Here is a 24775-nt window from a genome sequence, read left to right as displayed (position 1 = left end):
AGTCTTGGTTAAAGCTTGATAGGGTAACAGATCTGTTGTGTATGGAGAAAGAGTCAGACTGAACACTGTGAGCTCAAAGTAAAGTGTGACCTTAGTCTTTTATTGCAGGTCTCCAGAGTGCCACTCCAACCTGTGAAGCCTCCTTAAATACCTGTGCTCTCAAGGGATTATGGGATCCCTTGGGACTCCAGGGGATGAGCCCTCTGGTGACTGTACAGAGTAAATACAAGTCCACATGTATAACAACACACCCCTCTCACCCCCGCCTGCCCCCCCCAAAATTAATAGCATAACTATTTACAGTGTGAGTCGATCTGGGGCCCTTGCCCTGGTTGATCGTCTCGGTGTGAAAGTTGCTGTTGTTGAATCATTTGTTGGCCCCTCGCTGGGCTGCTGTACAGCTGGCCTTGCTTGGCTGCCTGGTGTGTTGGGCCCTGCAGGGCTGCTGTGGATGATGGGTTCTGCTTCGTGGTTAACTGTGGTGCCGGTTGCCACTGGTGTGTATGTTGGGGGATCAAAAAAAGGGTCCAAGGTGGGTTGATCAGGATAGTCCGTGAATCTGAGTTTGATTTGGTCCAAGTGTTTCCGGTGAATGAGTCCATTTGAAAGTTTGACCCGAAACACCCTGCTCCCCTCTTTGGCTACGACAGTGCCGGGAAGCCACTTGGGACCTTGTCCATAATTTAATACAAATACAGGATTATTGATTTCAATCTCGCGTGACACATTTGCTCTATCATGGTATGCACTTTTTTGAAGCCGCCTGCTCTCTACCTGTTCATGTAGATCAGGGTGAACTAACGATAGCCTTGTCTTAAGTGCTCTTTTCATGAGCAGTTCAGCAGATGGGATCCCAGTGAGTGAGTGGGGTCTCGTGCAGTAGCTAAGCAGGACTCAGGATAGGTGAGTCTGCAGTGAGCCTTCAGTTACCCTCTTCAAGCCTTGCTTGATGGTTTGCCCTGCTCTGCTCTCTCTGCCTGACCATTGGATGCTGGTTTAAATGGGGCAGATGTGACATGTTTGATCCCGTTACGGGTCATGAATTCTTAGAACTCAGCACTGGTAAAACATGGCTCGTTGTCGCTCACCAGGACATTGGGTAAGCCGTGAGTGGCAAACATAGCCCGCAGGCTTTCAGTAGTGGCAGCGGACATGCTGGCTGACATTATCTCACATTCAATCCACTTGGAGTACGCGTCATCAACCACAAGGAACATTTTACCCAAGAACGGGCCTGCATAGTCGACGTGTACCCTAGACCACGGTTTGGAGAGCCAAGACCATAAACTTAGCGGCACCTCCCTAGGTACATTGCTTAACTGCGAGCGTGTATTACATCTGTGAACGCAGGACTCTAAGTCCGCATCGATACCGGGCCACCACACATGGGATCTGGCTATCGCTTTCATCATTACGATACCTGGGTGGGTACTGTGGAGGTCATTGATGAAGGTGTCTCTGCCCTTTTTGGGGACCATTACTCAATTGCCCCACAGAAGGCAGTCTGCCTGTACAGACATTTCATCTTTGTGTCTCTTCCTGCATTTCCACTGCGACACTGGACCAGCTCCCGTGAAGCACACAGCTTTTGACTAGAGATAATAAGGGGTCCTGGCTTGTCCAGGTTTTGATCTGCCGAGCAGTAATGGGTGATTGCTCACTCTCAAATGCTTCCATAACCATGGCTAGATCTGCGGGCTGCGCCATTTCCACCCCCGTGGTGGGCAATGGCAGCCTACTGAGAGCATTGGCGCAGTTTTCTGTGCCTGGCCTGTGGCGGATGGTGTAGTTGTATGCGGACAATGTGAGCACCCATCTCTGGATGCGGGCTGATGCGTTGGTATTTATCCCTTTACTCTTGGAAAACAGGGACATAAGTGGCTTACAGTCAGTTTCCAGTTCGAATTTTAGCCCAAACAGGTATTGATGCATTTTCTTTACCCCATAGACACACGCTAAAGCTTCTTCTTCAATCATGCTGTAGGCCCTCTCAGCGTAGACAGATTCCTGGATGCATAAGTAACCGGTTGCAGTTTCCTGAAATCATTAGCTTGTTGCAATACACACCCGACGCCATATGACGACGCATCACATGCTAGTACCAAACGCTTACATGGATCATACAACACAAGCAATTTGTTTGAGCATAACAATTGTCTCGCTTTTACAAAGGCATTTTCTTGGCTTTTGCCCCAAACCCTTCTCCCCCTTTTCGTAGTAAGACATGTAATGGTTCTAGCAGGGTGCTGAGACCCGCTAAGAAGTTACCAAAGTAGTTCAAGAGTCCCAGAAACGACCGCACCTCCATCACGTTCAGTGGCCTCGGTGCGTTCTCGTTTGCCTCCGTCTTCGCGTTGGTGGGCCTGATGCTGTCCGCCGCAATCCTCCTTCCCAAGAACTCCACTTCAGGCACCAGGAAAACGCATTTCGAACGTTTTAACCTGAGCCCCACGCGGTTGAGTCGACTAAGAACCTCCTCCAGGTTCTGCAGGTGCTCGACTGTGTTCCGACCTGTGACCAAGATGTAGTCCTGGAAAACCACGGTGTGCGGGACCGACTTCAGTAAACTTTCCATGTTTCTCTGGAATATCGTGCCGCTGATCGGATTCCAAACGGGCATCTGTTATAAACAAAAAGACCTTTGTGCGCGTTGATGCAGGTGAGGGCCTTCGATGATTCCTCCAGTTCCTGCGTCATGTAGGCTGAAGTCAGCTCCAGCTTCGTGAACGTCTTTCCTCCCGCCAGCGTTACGAACAGGTCGACAGCCTTTGGTAGTGGGTATTGGTCCTGCAGGAAGAAACAATTGATAGTTACTTTGTAATCGCCACAGATTCTGACGGTGCCGTCTCCCTTGAGGACTGAAACAATAGGACTGGCCCACTCGTTGAACTCGATCGGTGAAATGATTTTGCAGCCGGTCTAGCTCGATCTCTACCTTTTCTCGCATCATGTACAGTACTGCTCTCGCCTTGTGATGGATGGGTCGCGCCCCCGGAATTAGGTGGATCTGCACTTTTGCTCCTTGGAATTTCCCGATGCCTGGTTCGAACAGCGAAGGAAATTTGTTTAAGACCTGGGCACACTAAGTGTCGTCAGCGGGCGATAGCGCTCGGACGTCATCCCAGTTCCAGCGTATCTTTCCCAACCAGCTCCTGCCGAGCAGCGTGGGATCATCGCCAGGTACCACCCAGAGTGGTAGCTTGTGCACCGCTCTATCATAGGAGACTTTTACGGTAGCACTGCCGATTACAGGAATCAGAATTTTCGTGTAAGTTCTTAGTTTCGTGCGAACTGGAGTTAAGACTGGCCTTGAGGCCTTGTTGCACCACAACCTTTCGAAAGTCTTTTTGCCCATGATGGACTGGCTCGCGCCCATGTCCAGCTCCATTGACACCGGGAGTCCATTTAGTTCAATATTCAGCATTATCGGGGGACAATTCGTGGTGAATGTGTGCACCCCTTGTACCTCTGCCTCCTCGGTCCGAGGCTGTGGTTCGTCGTGACCCTCCGTGGATCTGTCCTCTGCAACATGGTGATTTGCAGATTTAATAGGCTTTGCAACTCGCCTGCACACTCGTTGGAGGTGTCCCATTGTTCCACAGCCCTTGCAAATGTACTCTTTGAATTGGCATGAATGGAAACGATGATCACCCCCGCAGCGCCAACAGAGTGTTAATGGCCTTATATTCATCACCCTTGATGGTGGACTCTGAGTCATCTGCGGACGTGTAGCTGCAGGTATGTGTGACCTGCCCTGTACGTTACGATTCGAAAACAATATCACTTTGTTCACAGTACTTGTAGCAGCACTTGTGTGCTGAGAGATTTGCTTAGTATTGTCACCTGTGGCAATGAACGCCTGGGCTATCGCTATGGCCTTACTCAAGGTTAGGGTCTCTACAGTCAACAGTTTGCGAAGTCGGGTTTCGTGGCCAACGCCAAGTACGAAAAAATCTCTGAGCATGTGCTCCAAATGTCCTTCAAATTCGCAATGTCCTGCAAGGCGTCTTAGCTTGGCGACATAACTCGCCACTTCCTGGCCTTCAGACCTTTTGTAGGTGTAGAACCGGTACCTCGCCATCAGAACGCTTTCCTTCGGGTTCAAATGCTCTCGGACCAGTGTGCACAAATCGTTGTACGATTTCTCCGTGGGTTTCGCTGGAGTGAGCAGATTTTTCATGAGGCCATACGTTGGTGCCCCACAGATGGTGAGGAGGATCGCCCTTCGTTTGGCAGCGCTCTCTTCCCCATCTAGCTCGTTGGTCACGAAGTATTGGTCGAATCGCTCCACAAAAGTTTCCCAATCATCTCCCTTTGAAAATTTCTCCAGGATACCCACTGTTCTCTGCATCTTTGGGTTCGCTATCTGTATCTCATCACCAGTTGTTGTGTATGGAGAGTCAGACCGCACACTGTGAGCTCAAAGTTAAGTGTGACAGTCTTTTATTGCAGGTCTCCAGAGTGCCATTCCAACTTGTGAAGCCTCCTTAAATACCTGTGCTCCCAAGGGACTATGGGATCCCTTGGGACTCCAGAGGATGAGCCCTCTGGTGGCTGTACAGAGTAAATTCAAGTCCACATATATAACAAGATCCACGTCTAATTTTCCTCTCAAGCAATCTGCTGTTACGTCGGGGAACAAGTGTAAGTGCAGGGAAAATGTGCCCTGTTTTTCCCACAGAGTTGTACCTCAGCCTCTGTTGAACAGTCACATTGGTTTATGGCTTGCGGTATTATATTTTTGTTTGTGTCCTTCTACTTATACAAATATAATTGAAAAAAATTGAATTTGCAAAATGTTAAATCATGGATATATAGCAGTTTAAACAGAATCATTCACTGTCAGACTACAGACTGATCAGTGCAACAAGATATAATTTGTACATTTGGGCTGTCCAGTCGGGCTGTACACCACTAATATCTATTCTCTACCTATCGTCTCCGATATGTTACAGCTTTCCTTATTTTTGCAGATTACCTGTTTTGGAGTCGACAGCACATGCAGGCGATGTCTCACACCCTCACCACATTGTTTCAGTTGTACCCAGTCGATATCCTCGGTGGTTTACTCTAGGGCATCTTGAGTCTCAACAATGCGAACTGGCTTCCACAATGTTAACAGCAGCCAAAGGTTAGTCTTGGCGCAAGCTAAAAGGAACTTTGAATGTCCACATTACTTACAGAATGTGCTATGCCATAAAGAAATAAGATAAAAACATGCATCTATGATTCCCCACTCAGTAAATTTCTGGTCTCAACCATGCCACTGTGGAGAAGGCACCAAGAGGAAGCAAGGGGTTATCCTACAATGTAGAGGATGGAAGTTACACTGATTTGCTTTCCCACATCTCCTGGAGATCGATTGTAGAGCGCGCTCACCTGCACACATTCCTGGTAATGAATGCTGTATGGTGCAGGGGAAGGAAAGGAAATAATATACCTCATTGAAACAATAGCTAATGTCATGGGATTGGACTTAATTTGGGGGTGTATGGTTCCACAAAAAAGTTTGGGAACAAAATGTTGTTCACTTTGGATTGCTAGTACCAAAAATGTCCACTTTATTCCAAGTTAGGAGATCAGTAAGTTATATAAATCTCATGGTAGTAGCCACAAAATAAATCTATTCATACAGCAAGAGTGCTGAAAAATATCAGCATTTCCATATGGTAAAGCCAGTTAATCTGTTTGGGAAAATTATTTTTTTCAATTGTGTAAGTACAGGGTACTCATGTTACAGCAGTGTGATGCACCCAATATGATCAATGTGGCTTTTTTATGGTATATTACCAAAATTCTTTATGGTCCAGTGAGATAAACTGAATGACAGTTAGGAACTTGGGAACAGGAGACGGCCATTTAGCCCCTCAAGCCTGTTCTGCCATTCAATGAGATCTGTGACCTAACTCTCTATACCCAACTTTGACCATATCCCTTAATACCTTTGGTGAACAAAAATCTATTAATCTATGACCTAGCAGAGCCGAAATTCAGGTACGCCAGAAAGCTGGCGCAGCGATGACTTTTTACCTTTTACCGCTGGGCGGTATCAGGCGGCCTTCCGATCAAAGTCCGACCAGAAGTCGATCATAGTGGAGGTGGGAGATCGACGGAAAGGCAAGCTGAGGGTCTGAATTTGGGTTGATACTGGGACTCTGGCACTGTCACTCAGCGGTGGAGTGGTGGTAACGTCACAGAACGTGTGCGTCACCCACTCTCTGCCCTCTGTTAAAGGGGAGAGAATCAGTCATTTTAAATCTTCAGCCACTGGACCACCAGGGAGGGTTTCGGCCGGGCGGGACAACGATTTTATGAGGTGAATTTCTGTCGGTATCCTTTTCGAGTGAGGGAGAGCGGCGGTGTGCATTCTGATGACGTGTTTGCGGCGGTCATCAGCATCGGGACAGAATCAGGTCCAGGCCGAAAAATCCCCGACCTGAATTTGGGTCGGAGTGGCCAGTTGACCACAAAGTGGCGGCCACGGGATTCCGCCGCATGACCGCCGCAAGCGGGCAGTTACGGGTCTTTCTGAGACCCTGAATTTAGACCCCAGCATCATTTGCGGAAGAGAGTTTGAAACTTCTACCACCCTTAGCATGTAGATATGTTTCCTAATTTCACTCCTGAAATGCCTGGCTCTAATTTTTAGACTATACCCCCTAGTCCTAGACTCCCCAACCAGCGGAAATCGTTTTTCTCTATCTACCCTATCAGTTCCCCGCAATATCTTGAAAACTTCAAATCAAATCACCCCTTAACCTTCTAAATTCCAGGGAATACATAGTTTGTTTACACTGTACATTAATGATTTAGACGAGGGGATTAAATGTAGTATCTCCAAATTTGTGGATGACACTAAGTTGGGTGGCAGTGTGAGCTGCGAGGAGGATGCTATGAGGCTGCAGAGTGACTTGGATAGGTTAGGTGAGTGGGCAAATGCATGGCAGATGAAGTATAATGTGGATAAATGTGAGGTTATCCACTTTGGTGGTAAAAACAGAGAGACAGACTATTATCTGAATGGTGACAGATGAGGAAAAGGGGAGGTTCAACGAGACCTGGGTGTCATGGTACATCAGTCATTGAAGGTTGGCATGCAGGTACAGCAGGCGGTTAAGAAAGCAAATGGCATGTTGGCCTTCATAGCGAGGGGATTTGAGTACAGGGGCAGGGAGGTGTTACTACAGTTGTACAGGGCCTTGGTGAGGCCACACCTGGAGTATTGTGTACAGTTTTGGTCTCCTAACTTGAGGAAGGACATTCTTGCTATTGAGGGAGTGCAGCGAAGGTTCACCAGACTGATTCCCAGGATGGCCTATCAAGAAAGACTGGATCAACTGGGCTTGTATTCACTGGAGTTCAGAAGAATGAGAGGGGACCTCATAGAAACGTTTAAAATTCTGACGGGTTTAGACAGGTTAGATGCAGGAAGAATGTTCCCAATGTTGGGGAAGTCCAGAACCAGGGGTCACAGTCTAAGGATAAGGGGTAAGCCATTTAGGACTGAGATGAGGAGAAACTTCTTCACCTAGAGCATGGTGAACCTGTGGAATTCTCTACCACAGAATGTTGTTGAGGCCAATTCACTAAATATATTCAAAAAGGAGTTAGATGTAGTCCTTACTACTAGGGGGATCAAGGGGTATGGTGAGAAAGCAAGAATGGGGTACTGAAGTTGCATGTTCAGCCATGAACTCACTGAATGGCGGTGCAGGCTAGAAGGGCCGAATGGCCTACTCCTGCACCTATTTTCTATGTTTCTATGTTTAATCTCTCCTCTTAATTTATCCCCTCGGATTCCGGGTATCATTCTGGTAAATCTATGCTGCACTCCCTTCCTAAGGTGTGGTGCCCAGAACTACTCATAGTATTCCAGGTGTGGTGTAAACAGGGCTTTGTATAGCTGTAGCAGAATTTCAAACCCTTGTATTGTAGTCCTCTAGATATAAAGGCCAGCATTCCAAAAGCCTTCTCAATTATTTTCTGCACCTGTCTGAGGTTTTAATGATCTATGTACATGGACCCCGATGTATCTTGGACCTCCAGTTTTTCTAGCTTTTGACCATTTAGAAATGACTCTGTTCTATCCTTTTTAGGTCCAAAGTGGATGGCCTACATTATGACAGTTCATATTACACCATATCTTCTGGATCAAAGAGGAATTTCCTTGACCTCCTTTTCCCCTGAATTGGCCAAGGATTTATTTTATCTTCTTTTTTGCCTCTCATAGGCAATTTCATAGGTGTGGTGGGAGGGGAGCACTGAGGGCCATGATTCTTAGTAGCAGCATGACTGAGTGAGACAGGCTTGATGGAACGGCTGGTCTTTTTCTGTACATTTTTTTCCTGTGTTTGTACTTGCACAGATGATGGTTGTATGTGTGCAGATCCCCAGTCTCTTAATATTACAAAAACAAAATCAAACTTCTAGTCAATATGTAAAGAGACCATCTAGGTTATCATCAATGTTAAATGCAGTTTGCAGTCCAGGGGCTTCCCTTTGTTGGTGTCACCAGACTATAGCCACCTGGCTTTACCAATTTAAGGCTATATTGAGGAGTTAATAAAATACATGTTCAGCAGTGATGGTGTGTGAATTCAGCTGGCTTGTTGAAAACAGTAAATTCTGCAAGCCAGTTTGTCTGTACATGTCATTAATACGCATTGTGCAAACTCTATTATTAAAAAAAATAAATTGATGAGAACATTATTCATTCTTTGTAACTGATTTTGTAATAAATTCCCCCTTAACCTTCAAAGGACTTAATTTATAACCCCCTCCCCACTTTCCTTAGAACCTCCTGCCTACATAGACAACCTGCAAGCATCTGCCAATTCAATTCTGTAACCAAATCCTAGGAAATGTCCTTGGGGAGATGCAATTGGCTTGCTTTCAGATTTAACTTTTTATTTCCCTGCTAGTTGTGAAGTACTGGATATCCACCTCACTCTGCTGTCTGAAAACATGAGCAAGGTTGGGAGATCAACATATGGGGACGTACAGCATGATATAACACAAACATGTACCCTAAACTTCTTGGCACAGTATTATTATCATCATGCTGTTTGTTCCCTTTTCTTTAAAGTTGCTCATTGATCGAAGAGCAATGGTACCGACCTGTTACTCACGGACTGATGTGGGAATTCCTAGCTGTTGAGTCAACAGGATCCAAATAACATACTCTGACTATTTGCAGGAGATATGCTGAGGTTGCGGACTGTCCTAGAAGCTATTCGGAAGAACATTCACTCCTCCTCCCTCATATTCAAACTGGCCCAAGATGCATTTAAAATAGCTACACCAGCTGACAGTCCACCAGATATTACACTTCTCAACGTGGCTCTGGAGCTTGGGTTGCAGGTAAGAGCAATAAATTCACCACTCCAGAGTTAACAATCTAGGCCATGCTTTTGTGGGTAAGCACAGTCAGAGCAGGTCTCTGTCCACAAGGAAGCAAGGGAAGATTTGCCAGTCAATTACAGTGAGGCATTGGTAGAGGTCTGGAAACAGATTGCTTGTCTTGAACCAGCCTTCTGAAAGAGTTAATAGAACACCTGAAACAAGAAAAGTGAGAGTGGAATCTTAGAGGGCACTTTTTTTGTAAAAAAAACTTTACTTGTGCACCAGTGCATCAAGAGTCCACATTGAATGGTCTGCATGGATCAGCAATAATAAGAGACTTGATTTGCTACTCTGGAAGTCTGTCTTTGAGTCTGATTTGTATTTATCTGGATTGTGGAATGGAAGGGTAATATGGTTGCAACTTAGTCTTCAGAAGAATCTAATGAAACCAATTTTTTTGCCAGCTATCGAGGTATCAGCTGGTGAGCAATTCAGCAATTGTGTCTGAGCTAAGTGAGAGAATGGAGGGGAAGTCATCAGCCGGGAAACAGCATTTTTGAGCTGGAACAGCAACCATATAAATTTCTCAATTTTATTCTGTAGGAGCATGTGGTACATTCAGGATGGCTCCAAGAGAAGGCAACCCAAAAGTATATAACAGATACAGTTCCAATAAAGTAAAAAATCAATAGGGCAATACAGTGAATAGTGGCCAAGTGGGCTGTGCCTTGAAACAGTACAATGTGGTTTGGTGCCCATGATTCTCTAAATGGTGATTTTGTTTTTTCGATGTTGGCCATGCCCTTGTGGGGAGAAGAAATGTAGTGAGGATATAGCAAATGCTTCCCTCAGGGAACTTCTGATGTAGGTCATCCCACTGCCACTCCAGATTGATTTTCCTCGTCCACTGTCAAAATAACATTTGGTAGAGTTTGTTTGTTTGGAATATCTCGGGTAACAGTGATGAAGTAAATTTATGATGTTGGTCTTGGCTTAGTGGTAGCGCTCTCCTCTTTGAGTCAGAAGGTTGTGGCTTCAAGACCCACTCCAGGACTTGAACACATAGGGCCGGATTTTCGGCTTTGATGAAGTTTGCCCCCGGGAACAGTTTGCGCCTCAGTCATCAAAATTGGTCAGCTGGGCTCTAACCCTGGGAGGCATTGTACACCTCTCTTGGGTGTTAGCATAGGAAAATCCCGAGCTAAAGAGCTGGACCAGGAGTGCTCTGAGAGATGCCTGGGGAGAAGAAAAACCCACAAAAACATTCCCAAAACATAGCCCACACCACCACGACATAAATCGCAAAAAGAATTCAACGAAAAAATAATCACACTTACCTTAGGACTGCATTACTTACCTCTGCAGTCGGTATAGGTTCCCCGCCCGATTTCCCAGGCGTTCGCTGCGGGGTGCACTGCGAAGCGTATGGGTCAGGCGGGTGTCAAAAACTCACGCTGGTGTCGCAACCAGGGGTGTTGCACATCGGCGCAGTCCTTCCAGACGGTGCTGCTCCGCGCTGCCTCAAAACCGGCCCTGAAAACCCCCGGGCAGCGCTGGAGGCTGACTGCCCACCCTGAAGACCTCACCGCCGCTCCGGGGTGAAAAACGGAGCGTAAAGGACCGGAAAATCCGCCCCATAATCTATATTGATACTTCAATGCAGTACTGAGGGAGGCTCAGTCTTTTAGATGTGACGTTAAGCCGAGACCCCTATTTACCCTTTCAGGTACTTGTAAAAGATTGGAGTCTGTCTCCCCTCCTTTAACCTGCTTCCAGTTTCTCATTGTTAAGCATCTATGCACCTGGAAGTCACTAGATTTATTTTGAAGTTCATGGGAGTCCTGCCAAAAGACGTTATGCCAGTCAATCAGAACTCGGCCTGAGCTAAATAAAACAAGGTAACTGTTTATAGAATATTTGTCCTCCAATGAAGGATACAAAACCCTATATTTTTCCCTTTTGTAGGTTCTTCTGGGTCAAGCAATTCTCACAGTTGAAAGGAAGGTTGGGTGGTTTGTTCCCAAATCACTGGCAAAGCTGCTTTGTCCAAATACCAAGAGCAGCAGTGATCCCATCTGCTCCCTTTTCGCCACAATGAGTGTGGCACAGTTTGGGATCTAAATGGAGTCAGGAACCAAATCATCAGCCACCCTTTTGGTGGCACTGCAGATTGATCCTTTGATATGCAACACGCCCACAGCACTTTAAAAAAAATGATTATCTTGATTTATCTATTGAGAAATTTGAACAGATACATTAATAGGAATTAGACTAATGTTTTTCCCTTCAAAGAATAAAAGCATGGTTTGGGTTCAGCTGTGATGTTCTACCCAGTTGACACAACCTTCCAACACTCACTCGCTAGGTTCACATACAGAATGGCCCCTTGGGTGAGGCATCAAAGGGCCACAAAAAGCTGAAGAAATGTGTTCTGGCATGAATTACCACTGTCAGCAGAGGAAGGGGGGGCGGTGTTGTGGAAATTGAAGGAGAGGGAAGAAATGACAAAAACCTGAAAATGTAAGCAATTTTCATAATACAAAAATGATTGTGTTATGAAAAACTAGACATCAGTATATCTTTGTATAACTTCATTTGTGTGATCAAGATGTGATCATATAATCCATAAAATTCAAAGTCCACTTACATCGGCTCTCCCAATGACATAGCACATTGGTATCCTTCCCATCATGGAGAAGGTGGATACAGAAACACTCGGCTGTTCCCCACACAACTGGAGCAGGTTGTGAGCAATGAGTTGTGTTTCTTACCATCACATTTCTCCAGTGACAGAAGATCGAGGGGAGGGTTAGACTGCGTATTTTCTAGTGTCATACTTGAGTGTTGCAGGTGTGATGCATGTTGTTGCCTATAATCTTGTGCTGAGAACGATGCTTGGGATTGGGGGCGGTGGGGAGAGACCAAATGGAAGGTGCAATTATCTCATTCATCTGCTTTTGGTGCAGGTGATGCGGATGACCTTGTCGACCCTGAATTGGAGGCGCAGGGAAATGGTGCGCTGGTTGGTGACCTGTGCAACAGAAGTTGGTATGCAACTATAATCGTTGTTAAAACCTTTCAGAACTTGCATTAAAATACTTTATCAAATTGAGATTCACTATTTAATTTTATCTCGAGCGATACAGATTTCTAAAGAAATTCAAGAAATTGCAACACATTTATCCAATGCTACTTGGTTTTTAATTGTGTAAATGTGCTAATAATTTCATGCTAATTATTTCTGGTTTGTTTACACAGTCCTGTCTGTCCACAAGAGAAACATTCCCAGCTTAAGTGACTTGACTGCCAAAGTACCCCATGTGAGGGGTAATGACTTAGACTTGGGTGTACAGGGCACAATTTCAAAATTTTCAGATGACACAAAACTTGGACAAATAGTGAACAGTGAGGAGGATAGTGATAGACTTCAAGAAGACATAGACAGGCTGGTGGAATGGGCGGACACGTGGCAGATGAAATTTAACGCAGAAAAGTGCAAAATTATACATTGGTAGGAAGAACGAGGAGAGGCAATATAAACTAAAGCGTACAATTCTAAAAGGGGTGCATGAACAGAGAGACCTAGTGGTATATGTGCACAAACTGTTGAAAATGGCTGGGCAGGTTGAGAAAGCAGTTAAAAAAGTTTACAGGATCCTGGGCTTCATAAATAGAGGCATAGAGTACAAAAGCAAGGAAGTGATGACGAACCTGTATAAAACACTGGTTTGGCCTCAACTGCAGTATTGTGTCCAATTCTGGGCACCGTACTTTAGGAAGGATGTGAAGGCCTTAATAAGGGTGCAGAAAAGATTTACAAGAATGATTCCAGGAATGAGGGACTTCAGTTACGTGGATAGACTGGAGAAGCTGGGGTTGTTCTCCTTGGAGCAGAGAAGGTTGAGAGGAGATTTGATAGAGGTGTTCAAAATCATGAGGGATCTAGACAGAGTAGATAGAGAGAAACTGTTTCCCTTGGTGGCAGGGTCAATGACCAGAGGACACAGATTTAAGGTTATTGGCAGAAGAACCAAAGGCGACATAAGAAAATACTTTTTTACACAGCGAGTGGTTAGGATCTGGAATGCACTGCCTGAAAGGGTGGTGGAGGCAGGCTCAATCATGGCTTTCAAAAGGGAGTTAGTTAAGTACTGAAAGAAAATAAATTGCAGGGCTATGGGGAAAGGGCGGGGGAGTGGGACTAGCTGAGGTGCTCTTGCAGAGAGCCGGCCCGGGCTCAACAGGCCAAATGGCCTTTTTCCGTGCTGTAACCATTCTATGATTCTATGATAAAGGGTGGTGGAGGCAGATTCAATCGTGGCTTTCAAAAGGGAATTGGATAAGAACATAAGAATGTAACATAAAAACATAAGAATTAGGAGCAGGATTAGGCCATTAGGCCCCTCGAGCCTGCTCCACCATTCAATAAGATCATGGGTGATCTTCTACCTCAACTCCACTTTTCTGCACTGTCCCCATATCCCTTGATTCCCTTAATATCCAAAAATCTATTGATCTCCGTCTTGAATATACTCAAAGACTGAGCACCACAGCCCTCTGGGGTAGACAATTCCAAAGATTCACCACCCTCTGTGAAGAAATTTCTCCTCATCACAGTCCTAAATGGCCGACCCCTTATTCTAGACTGTGACCCCCCCTTCTAGACTCCCCAGCCAGAGGAAATATCCTCCCTTCTACCTTGTCAAGCCCTGTAAGAATTTTGTATGTTTTAATGAGATCACCTCTCATTCTTCTAAACTCTAGAGTCTATTCAATCTCTCCTCATAGGACAATCCCCGCATCCCAAGAATCAGTCTGGTGAATCTTTGTTGCACTCCCTCTATGGCAAGTTTTTCCTTACTTAGGTAAGGAGACCAAAACTGCACACAATATTCCAGGTGCAGTATCACCATGGCCCTATAGAATTGCAGTAAGACGTCTTTACTCTTATACTCCAATCCTATTATAATAAAGGCCAACATACCATTTGCTTTCTTAATTGCTTGCTGTACCTGCATGTTAACTTTCAGTGATTCGTTTACAAGGACACCCAGGTCTCTCTGAACACCAACATTTCCAAATCTCTCACCATTTGAAAAATGCTCTGCTTTTCTATTTTTCCTACCAAAGTGGGTAACTTCACATTTCTCCACATTATATTCCATTTTCCACGTTCTTGCCCAATCACTATATCCCATTGAAGCCTTTTTGCATCCTCCTCACAACTTATATTCCCACCTAGCTTTGTATCATCAGCAAACTTGAATATATTACATTTGGTCCCCTCATCCAAATCATTGATATAGATTGTGACTAGCTGGGGCCCAAGCACTGATCCTTGCAGCACTAGTTACAGTCGCCAATCCGAAAATGACCCATTTATTCCTACTCTGTTTTCTGTCCGTTAAGCAATCCTCAATCCATGCTTGTATATTACCCCTAATCCCATGAGCCCTAATTTTGTTTAATATCCTCTTGGTGCCTAAAGGGGAAAAATTTGCAGGGCTGTGGCGAAAAGATTGGGAGAGTGGGACTAGCTGAAGTGCTCTTACAGAGAGTTGGCACGGGCTCGATAGGCCAAATGGCCTCCTTCTGTGCTGTAACCGTATTGCTATTAATTCAGTGTCCTTACTCCAGCTTAGGTTCAGAAGCTCCACCAAGCCAAAGTTCCCCCTTCATCCACTATTAGCCATTGTTGCCAGCATTCACTGTTCATGCAGTAATAATATGAAAAATAGAAAATTCAAAAGGATATTAATGTAAATTCTTTGTACCTCAAGAAGGGCCAGTGTGATTTATTTTGTGCTGCTAGACCATTAATTATTCTATAACACCAAAATGTTGTATAATGTCTGTTCTAATGTACTGTTCTAATTGTTCCAAGGAAAGAAATTGGTACACTTCAAGGTCTCTGTATTCCTATGTGTTTTATTATGTTAAACAGATTTCTAACTGCAAACTGAGTAGAATTCTCTCCCCTTTCCTTCATCCGCTCGCTGCGGCATGAAGTTCTGGTGCAGCAGCACTATAGTTCTCCAAACACCGTTTTGTAATTTACTTATAGGAAAGAGAGTGCCACGAAAAGAAGTAACCTCCCAGACAATCTCTAGCAGGTTTAAAGCAAAACAGAATAATAAGGGACAACATAGAAAGCCGAATATATGTGCAATAAATATAATTTTTTTAATTTGAAACAATGGGGCTGTAACCAGCCAATGTCATTACATCATTCAACTATAGTCACTCCATCCTCTTTTCATGTGTTTCTCTTGTTGGTCTATTAAGGCAGGAACCTGTTGTGTGACTTCAGTTGAATCTAGTTTGACAAAGGAAGAAAATCAGTTTTGCCCGTACATTCTGAAAAAGCCTCTAAATAAATGCGGAACAGCTCACTTACACGTTGTCCTCTTTTTCCTCTTCATTCCTTTGCTTGTAGGTGTGCGAGCTTTAGTCAGCATTCTGCAGAGCTGGTACACCCTCTTCACTCCAACTGAAGCAACCAGCATTGTGGCAGCAACAGTCACGTCACACAACACTATTCTTCGGCTGAACCTGGACTATACGCAACGGGAGGAATTGGCGAGTTGTGCCCGGACCCTTGCTCTTCAATGTGCCATGAAGGACCCCCAGAACTGTGCACTGTCTGCGTTAACTCTGTGTGAGAAAGACCATATTGCCTTTGAGACGGCCTACCAAATTGTTATTGATGCAGCTTCTACGGGTATGACCTATTCCCAGTTGTTTACCATAGCTCGGTATATGGAGCATAGAGGGTACCCATTGCGGGCCTTCAAACTTGCAAGCCTTGCCATGACCCACCTCAATTTAGCCTACAACCAGGACACCCATCCTGCTATCAATGACGTTCTTTGGGCATGTGCATTGAGCCACTCTTTGGGAAAAAATGAACTGGCTGCCATTATTCCCCTGGTTGTTAAGAGCGTACAGTGTGCCACGGTGTTATCAGACATTCTGCGTAGGTGCACGATGACGGCCCCTGGACTGGCAGGTATTCCTGGCCGACGAAATTCTGGTAAACTGATGTCGACTGACAAAGCCCCGCTCCGCCAGCTGCTGGATGCCACAATTGGTGCTTACATCAACACCACTCACTCCCGTTTAACGCACATCAGCCCTCGCCATTACGGAGAGTTTATTGAATTCCTTAGCAAAGCCAGAGAGACGTTTCTGATGGCACAGGATGGACATATACAATTTGCTCAGTTCATAGATAACCTAAAACAGATTTATAAGGGAAAGAAAAAACTAATGATGCTTGTCCGAGAACGCTTTGGCTGATGCACTATTTATAAACTTTTATTGTTTCCTATTTTTTGTTCAACTGTGATCTTGTCTCATAGGAGTGGTACTCGGTGTCTTGGCACAACCAGTGGAGCCAGTCAGCATTTATTTGAGCATTAACCAATATATACATTGTTCAATAACTTCAGTAGCCACAAAAATAATTGTTCTGGCACATAAAACTCAAGGATTATGGAAAATAAAGTTATACAAAGTCTCTTACACTTTACAAGTGTACCCATTATACCAAATCCTATCACACAAGGCAAATACCTCTACCCAGCTCTCTATCTCTCAATTATTCTCTCTCTCGCTCACTCTCTCTATCTCTCTCTCTGTCTTGCTGTCTCCCATATTCAGCTTTAATCTCCATGAGTTGCCAGGTTATAAAGCAAAAGAAAGAGTACACATCTTTAAAAAAAATGTACAAGCAAAGCAACACTAAACCTCGCGCACCACCAAAACCGTTTAGTGAGATGGCTTACTCACACGTGACCATATGCCGTGTGTTTTTGTGTGTGTGAAGGTACTTAAAGAAGAGACCATTCTCAGGGATGCTAAAACAAAAGTAGCAAAAGCATTTATGAAAACTGTAAATATTATATTATATGTGTCAATTATTGAAAGAATTGTAAAGTATATTAATTTATAATTAATATTCTATGTCATTAATGGGATACTTGAAATTCACTGTGGGCTGGAAATGTTTTAACAGGAGGGAGACTGCAGAGCACATTTCTCAGGTTACCCCCCCCATGCATTGTGTGTATGTATGCGAACGAGTGAAGGAGATGGCATCTCTATGCAGAGCTACTTGTGTACTGTCCCCTGGGACTGAAGTGGTTCCCAAGGGTGAATTGGGGGTAATTTTTTTTTTTAATAAGTTTTATTTTTAAGAGTTGAAGGTCGTGTGTGGATGGGAGGAAGAATTTGGTCTTGGTACTTTATGAAAGTACGCACAGGTATTAATTAACCTGCCTCTTGTACCTCTGTCGGGACAGTATTCTGTGGTTCAAACAAAACATTATTTAAAAATAAAAAGTCCTGGGTGTCTGTGAAGTGAATGAGCTGGTAGCACTCAGCTTCCTTCGTTAGATCTTGCGTGTGCAACCTCTTTTCATTAAATAAATCATATTTCTTAACAACACCTCTACCATGTTCTAATACCACAGATATATAATAATTAAAAAGAAAAGTTATTAAAAAAAAAAGTGTTTCAACTTAAAAAGCTGTTGCCTTTCCAATGTCATTCATTCAAGAAAGAAAGTGTTTTAATTTTTTTCTTCTCTGTTATGTTCCTGCGTCCAATGTTTTTCCTTTTACAGATAGCTGCTTCCAGTGAACGGTTTTGAAAAAAAATGTAAATCTTGTTGGTCCGGTTGCATTGCAAAAAAAAACTTTTTTTGAATGTCTTTGTGTTAACTGTACCAGTGTCAGTTTGTCATAGTTTTAGGGGAAAAATGCGCTGATAGAGAACGTTGACTAGATGTACCTACTGTTGAGATATGAAAAAAAGTGTTTAGTAAATGTCGCCTCTCTCTGCGCTACTGAAAACTTAATTCAGTGTTCGTTGCCACAAAAGTATCTTTCATCAACGATTCATTTTTTGTGTAATCTCTTGATCTGATGTTTAAAAAGACAAAAAAATACAAAATTTAATACTATTTATGTAATGCTACTACCATTTTATATAACTGTGTCAAAAAATTTCAGTGCTTTTTTTAATGAATAAAGTGTGGAACACAACTACAGTTCTAACCTTTCTCAGCGTGATTGTCTGGGGCTTATTTAACTACACACTAACTGTTTTGATATTTTCTTTCCCCTACCCCCGAGCCCAACTGTTTTGTATGTAAAATAAGTGACCTGGAGAGAAGACGCAACTGACCTAACATCAAAATGAAATGTTCTGGCCAGCACTCTCACTGCCAAGAGGCAACTTTATGGCCTCTGTCACCTGTGTTGACTGAAGGTGCCGGTTCCTCACCTGTAATATAAAATTCTGACGGGATTGGACAGGTTAGATGCAGGAAGAATGTCCCCGATGCTGGGGAAGTCCAGAACCAGGGATCACAGTCTAAGGATAAGGCATAAGCCATTTAGAACCGAGATGAGGACAAACTTCGTGCTCAGAGAATTGTGAACCTGTGGAATTCTATACCACAGAAAGTTGTTGAGGTCAGTTCGTTAGATATATTCAAAAGGGAGTTAGATGCGGCCCTTATGGCTAAAGGGATCAAGGGATATGGAGAGAAAGCAGGAACGAGGTACTGAAGTGCATGATCAGCCATGATCATATTGAATGGTGGTGCAGGCTCGAAAGGCCGAATGGCCTACTGCACCTATTTTCTATGTTTCAATATGCATGCAAAAGAGCTCATCTCGTGAGGTGGGGCCATGTACTCCGTAAGCTGCACTGCCTCCTACGCACCTGCCTCCCTCAGTGCACGGCCCATTCAAATTTTTGCACATATGCGGTATCTACAATTGCCTGGAAATTCCGGCCTCCCCGAGTCTGTACCGAGTGTCGACGGACCCGGGAAGGCATCGCGTAAGCCGGTTTTCAGCGCACAATACGCATGCACTGAAACTAGCTTTTCCGATCTGTCAAGTTGGAGCTTGACAGATCCAACGCATATCGTGAGCGAGGACATTTGCAAGGGCAAGATTGCAGGATTTACCCATATCTTGCCCAGCAAATGTCCTCAAAAACTCTTGCGCCTGATAAAACATACAAAACTATAATAAAATTAAATTTAAAAAACACATTTCATTGTTAAAAGCCTTGCCCACTAAGGTAAGTTTATTTTTATCCCGAATTAGAAAACTTTTTTGTTTAATTGGAAAAATATTTTTTTTTCTAAGGCATTTATTAACTTTAATTTCAATTACTTTTAATTATGTGAGGTGTGTTTTTTATTTTTTTATTATGGTGTTTAGTGTGTGTTTTTTTTTCTCATTAATAGCAATGAGAACTCGTAGATATGGAGTTCTCATTGCTATTAATGAGAAAGCTGTGAAATACTGTACCTGATTGGTTGAGCAGTCACACGTGACTGCACCTTCTGTGTGGGAACTTCGAGGACGGGAACGCACTTCGCAGCGCGTGAAGAGAAGGCCTCCCCAACGGAATCGCACGCTCCTCCGGGACCACCAGGTACTTTTGTAGAAATTTTCAGGTCGGAGGCATCCTTCCGCGGGAAGCCTCCGACCGCAATGTCAGGGCCAATGTAAAAGCCGGTATGGGGCCTACGCAGGAACTTGCAGATGACTGCACAGCTTAGCAGGGACATTGGTGTGGGGATATATTAATGCACAAGCTATACACAAACTTTTAATAATTATGTCATCTGAAACTGCAGTAAGAATGACTTCTAAGGAAAAGGCAAAGAACCCAGTTACAATATTGCTGCAAATACCATTTTCCCTCTGATGTTCTATGTGCACCCTAGCACATCCCACCTCCAGAAAAACACAATGGCATTTCGATTTGTACTATGCTTCATAAAAACTGGATTTGACAATTATTTTTACTAATGATCAAAATGTGGAAAACTGAAGGTATGTTTGAAGTATGTTCCCAGCATTGATCGGTAGATTCCTCGAACCTGTAGCTCCTCATCATTTGCGCTTCTTTGCTCTTCCCGGTAAAAAAAACTTTGAAACAAACTGGTGATTGAATGCTTTCAGCTTTTCAGGCAAGTTTACATTTATAATATTAACAACTACAACTCCTTTTCTACTATGATCAGACAGACCAAACCTGTGATTAATAGCACATGTTACTTCTTTTGTTGACCTCCAGGAAAAAGAGTTTCCAGGAAGAAAAACAAAGATTGTTCATCCAGAATGGATTTCTCTACCACAGTAAAAATGTGGAAGACATTTTTCCAGGTGATATAAAACTAGCTGGAAGATGAATTTGAATTACTGGGTTCCACTTGATTTGGACGCTGTCCATGACGACCACGGCAAGCCCTTCATTTCTTCACCAAATTCAGTTTTTTTTTTAAACTGAGAAAGAAGGCAAGCCATTTTGAGAACTTAAAGGTATTTTTCATATGAAAACTCGGAGACTACATAAACAATGAACTTTTGAGCATGTTACGAGATCACTTTTGTTATTATAGAAAGAAAGAAGGATTTATATAGTGCCTTTCACAACCACCGGACGTCTCAAAGCGCTTTACAGCCAATGAAGTACTTTTGGAGTGTAATCACTGTTGTAATGTGGGAAACATGGAAAATTTGGTTAATCAAAGATTGTATAAGACTATAAACCTACTAATAGTGCACTTAGTGTTTTAAGGCAGGAACCTGAGGGCAGGAGCAGACAATGGGGGAAATAGGGTGGTACGGATAGGTGGGAGGTGGACCCTGAGATGCAGGAACTCAGTGGCACCACATGATGGTCCAAAGGGCCCATGTGAACTTTGGGTCCCATTCTCCTGAATACCAGACCATGCCTCCAGTACTGCCAGACTTTGGCCCTGTAATTTTGACATAGCCACCTCCCAGATCAACTAGAATACTCTTCCCCAGGAGTTTCCTCCATTCCCAGATCCTAGGATTCCTCCCAGTGCTCATAAACTCTCTAGACTTTGCTCCTCTGCAGTGTTTCTAGACCTCGGGGGCTCCTACACAGACCTGGGGCTCCTCCTCAAAGTACTGTGAGACCCTGACACCTCATCCCAGTTCTTCCAGATATCGAGCCCCTTCCAGAGCTCCCAGATGTCAGGGCCACCGCAAACCTGATGAATCCGAGTCCCTAATGATACTATCTGGCATAGTACCGCTGTTCTTGTAAACACATTTCACATCACAAGCAGCAACATAGCATATTTTGATATACAATATAAAATGTAGGCCTGTCCCATTATTTTTAATAATGTCTCATCTGAAAACCATTTGTAGTGATCTTTGGAAGAAGATCTTGGCCTGGAGTTTCTACTCGATTGCGCTGTTTTTTTCGGTGCAATTTGGACAAAATTGGCTTAACTGCGCAAAAGATCTCAGAATTTTAAGCGCAAATTGCATTCAGCATAACTCAAGTTTCAGCAATCTTTTGCACTAGTTTTAAAAACATCGCGCTAGAAGTAGGCCCCACAAAACTGACCTTTGAGGTGGCTCCAAAAATTAAGCTGGATCTTTTGGGTGCAAAGACACTCACTAATAGGTATGTTTTAAAAGGTTTCAAATGATTTTTTAAAAAATTTACTAAGGAATTGACCCCAGTATAACTAGAAAATAGTTTTGCATATGTTTTAAAGTCATTTTCAATCATTTAAAATCACACTGTGATTTTATATGCTTATTTTTTTATATAAACCCATTTTCAGCAGTATTAATCAAATTTTACCAAGTTACCAATTTTAAATATATATCAAGGACTATTTTGTAAACCACAATTTCTTTTTTAAAAAAAAATTACGTTCTAAAACGCTGCCCGATTACGTTGGTTCATGGCAGATTTTGCGTTTGTTGATTTGCTAATGAGTTTGAGTGGAAACGCCAGTAAAAACACACTTTGCAAAACTGGTGCAATTTACGCCGGAATCGGCAATTGCGCCCAAAGCAAAAACTCTACGGGGCCGAAATTGCCCACTGCCCGAAATGAGGCGCACCTACCGCTTATTGTCATTCATTATCGCCACACATTGGAGGGAAATTCTGCATTTTTTTCTGAAAAAAAGGAGCGGAGCGGTAATGGTGGTGGGAATGGGCTCTTTGCAGCGGTGTGGGAGCGGGGTGGCCGATTGGGCCGCAAAAATCAGCTGTTGCCGATTTGCTGATAACGAGGCAGCTGCTCCCTGGCCTTAAAGGAGAGGTTTTTCAGCTAGGCTCTGAGCACAGAGTTTATCTCTGTTGCTTGCGAAGGAATGGCTAATGCCAGAGCTTTAAGGAGGGCCAGCCACTTCTCTGATGTGGAACTTGTAACCCTATTTCAAACTGTGGAGGGAAGAAGGCATGTTCTCTATCCAGACCCCCACTCGCGCCGTGTATGTGAATGTGTGGCGAGAGATCGCTGTGGAGGTGTAGGGGATCTCCATTCATGGCTGCGAGAGGCGGCAGCAATCCAAGGCGGATGTTCGTGGCGTTGGTGAGGCCTATAAAGGCCCAGCGGCAACGAGAGGCGGCGGCAGTCGGAGGCGGGAGTTTGTGGCGTTGGTGAGGCCTATAAAGACCCAGCAGCGGTGGCAGTCGGAGGCGGGAGTTCATTGCGTTGGTGAGGCCTACAAAAGGCCAGCGGCAGCGAGAGGTGGTGGTGACAGTCTGGGATCGGAGGCCTATAAAAAGGCCGCGATTTCAGGAGTTCGGGCAGCGTCGAGGAGGAGGCGACAGTCCGGGGTCGGAGGCCTATAAAAAGGCCGCGAGTTCAGGAGTTCGGGCAGTGTCGAGGAGGAGACGACAGTCCGGGGTTGGAGGCCTATAAAAAGGCCGTGAGTTCAGGAGTTCGGGCAGTGTCGAAGAGGAGGCAACAGTCCGGGGTCGGAGGCCTATAAAAAGGCCGCGAGTTCAGGAGTTCGGGCAGTGTCGAGGAGGAGACGACAGTCCGGGGTCGGAGGCCTATAAAAAGGCCGCGAGTTCAGGAGTTCGGGCAGTGTCGAGGAGGAGACGACAGTCCGGAGTCGGAGGCCTATAAAAAGATACACCGCTTTGAGTACTGTTGAGGGGGATGACTCATCAGGGGAGGGCAGCAGCAGCCAAGTTCATGGCACCGTGGCTGGCTCTGCTGCACAGGAGGGCAGGAAAAAGAGTGGGAGAGCGATAGTAATAGGGGATTCAATTGTAAGGGGAATAGATTTGTGTTTCTGCGGCCGCAACCAAGACTCCAGGATGGTATGTTGCCTCCCTGGTGCAAGGGCCATGGATGTCTCGGAGCGGGTGCAGAACATTCTGAAAAGGGAGGGTGAACAGCCAGTTGTCATGGTGCACATTGGTACCAACGATATAGGTAAAAAAAGGGATAAGGTCCTATGAGATGAATTTAAGGAGCTAGGAGCTAAATTAAAACGTAGGACCTCAAAAGTAGTAATCTCAGGATTGCTACCAGTGCCACGAGCTAGTCAGAGTAGGAATCGCAGGATAGCTCAGATGAATACGTGGCTTGAGCAGTGGTGCAGCAGGGAGGGATTCAAATTCCTGGGGCATTGGAACCGGTTCTGGGGGAGGTGGGACCAGTACAAACCGGATGGTCTGCACCTGGGCAGGACCGGAACCAATGTCCTAGGGGGAGTGTTTGCTCGTGCTGTTGGGGAGGAGTTAAACTAATATGGCAGGGGGATGGGAACCAATGCAGGGAGACAGAGGGAAACAAAATGCAGACAGAAGCAAAAGACAGAAAGGAGATGAGTAAAAGTGGAGAGCAGAGAAAACCAAGGCAAAAAACATAAAGGGCCACTGTACAGCAAAATTCTAAATGGTCAAAGTGTAATAAAAAGGCAAGCGTGAAAGCTTGGTGCCTCAATGCAAGGAGTATTCGGAAACCAGGAGAGGGCTCTGAGCTAGTTGGAGTGGGTGAGAGCTCAGATGAACAGGACCCCAAGAAAGAACGCAAAAGGCAGGAGGCAACAGAGCAGAGTAGCACTGGGGTAAGTGTAAGCCACAAAGTGATAGGAAGGGATAATATGTATGAATATAAAGGGGCTGCAGGAGGAGTCAAAACTAAAAATCATGGTTTAAAAACTAGTATTAAAACTCTACCTAAATGCAGCATTCGAAATAAAGTAAATGAGTTGACGGCACAAATCATTACAAATGGGTATGATTTGGTGGCCATTACAGAAACGTGGTTGCAGGGCGGCCAAGACTGGGAATTAAACATACAGGGGTATCTGACAATTCGGAAAGATAGACAAGGAGGGAAAGGAGGTGGGGTAGCTCTGTTAATAAAGGATGATATCAGGGCAGTTGTGAGAGACGATATTGGCTCGAATGAATAAAATGTTGAAACATTGTGGGTGGAGATTAGAGATAGTAAGGGGAAAAAGTCACTGGTGGGCATAGTTTGTAGGCACCCAAATAATAACTTCACGGTGGGGCGGGCAATAATCAAGGGAATAATGAAGGCATGTGAAAAAGGAACGGCAGTAATCATGGGGGATTTTAACCTACATATCGATTGATCAAA

At 44.4% G+C, this 24775-nt stretch overlaps 1 protein-coding gene across 2 annotated transcripts in view; it reads left to right on the top strand.

Moving 5' to 3' along the window:
- The window catches only part of zswim5 (zinc finger, SWIM-type containing 5), a 316910-nt gene extending 298533 nt beyond the window's left edge, over positions 1–18377 (top strand). For both annotated transcript variants that reach the window (XM_070886765.1, XM_070886764.1), the window contains exons 11-14: positions 4974–5131; positions 9197–9360; positions 12309–12390; positions 15779–18377. In XM_070886765.1, coding sequence (XP_070742866.1) covers positions 4974–5131; positions 9197–9360; positions 12309–12390; positions 15779–16641 — 1267 coding nt within the window. In that variant the 3' untranslated portion in view covers positions 16642–18377. The remainder of the gene's footprint in view (positions 1–4973; positions 5132–9196; positions 9361–12308; positions 12391–15778) is intronic.
- Positions 18378–24775: the final 6398 nt, after the last annotated feature.

This window comes from Pristiophorus japonicus, chromosome 8, assembly GCF_044704955.1.
Source record: "Pristiophorus japonicus isolate sPriJap1 chromosome 8, sPriJap1.hap1, whole genome shotgun sequence".
NCBI lineage: Eukaryota > Metazoa > Chordata > Chondrichthyes > Pristiophoridae > Pristiophorus > Pristiophorus japonicus.
This window is presented reverse-complemented; position numbering and strand designations above follow the sequence as displayed.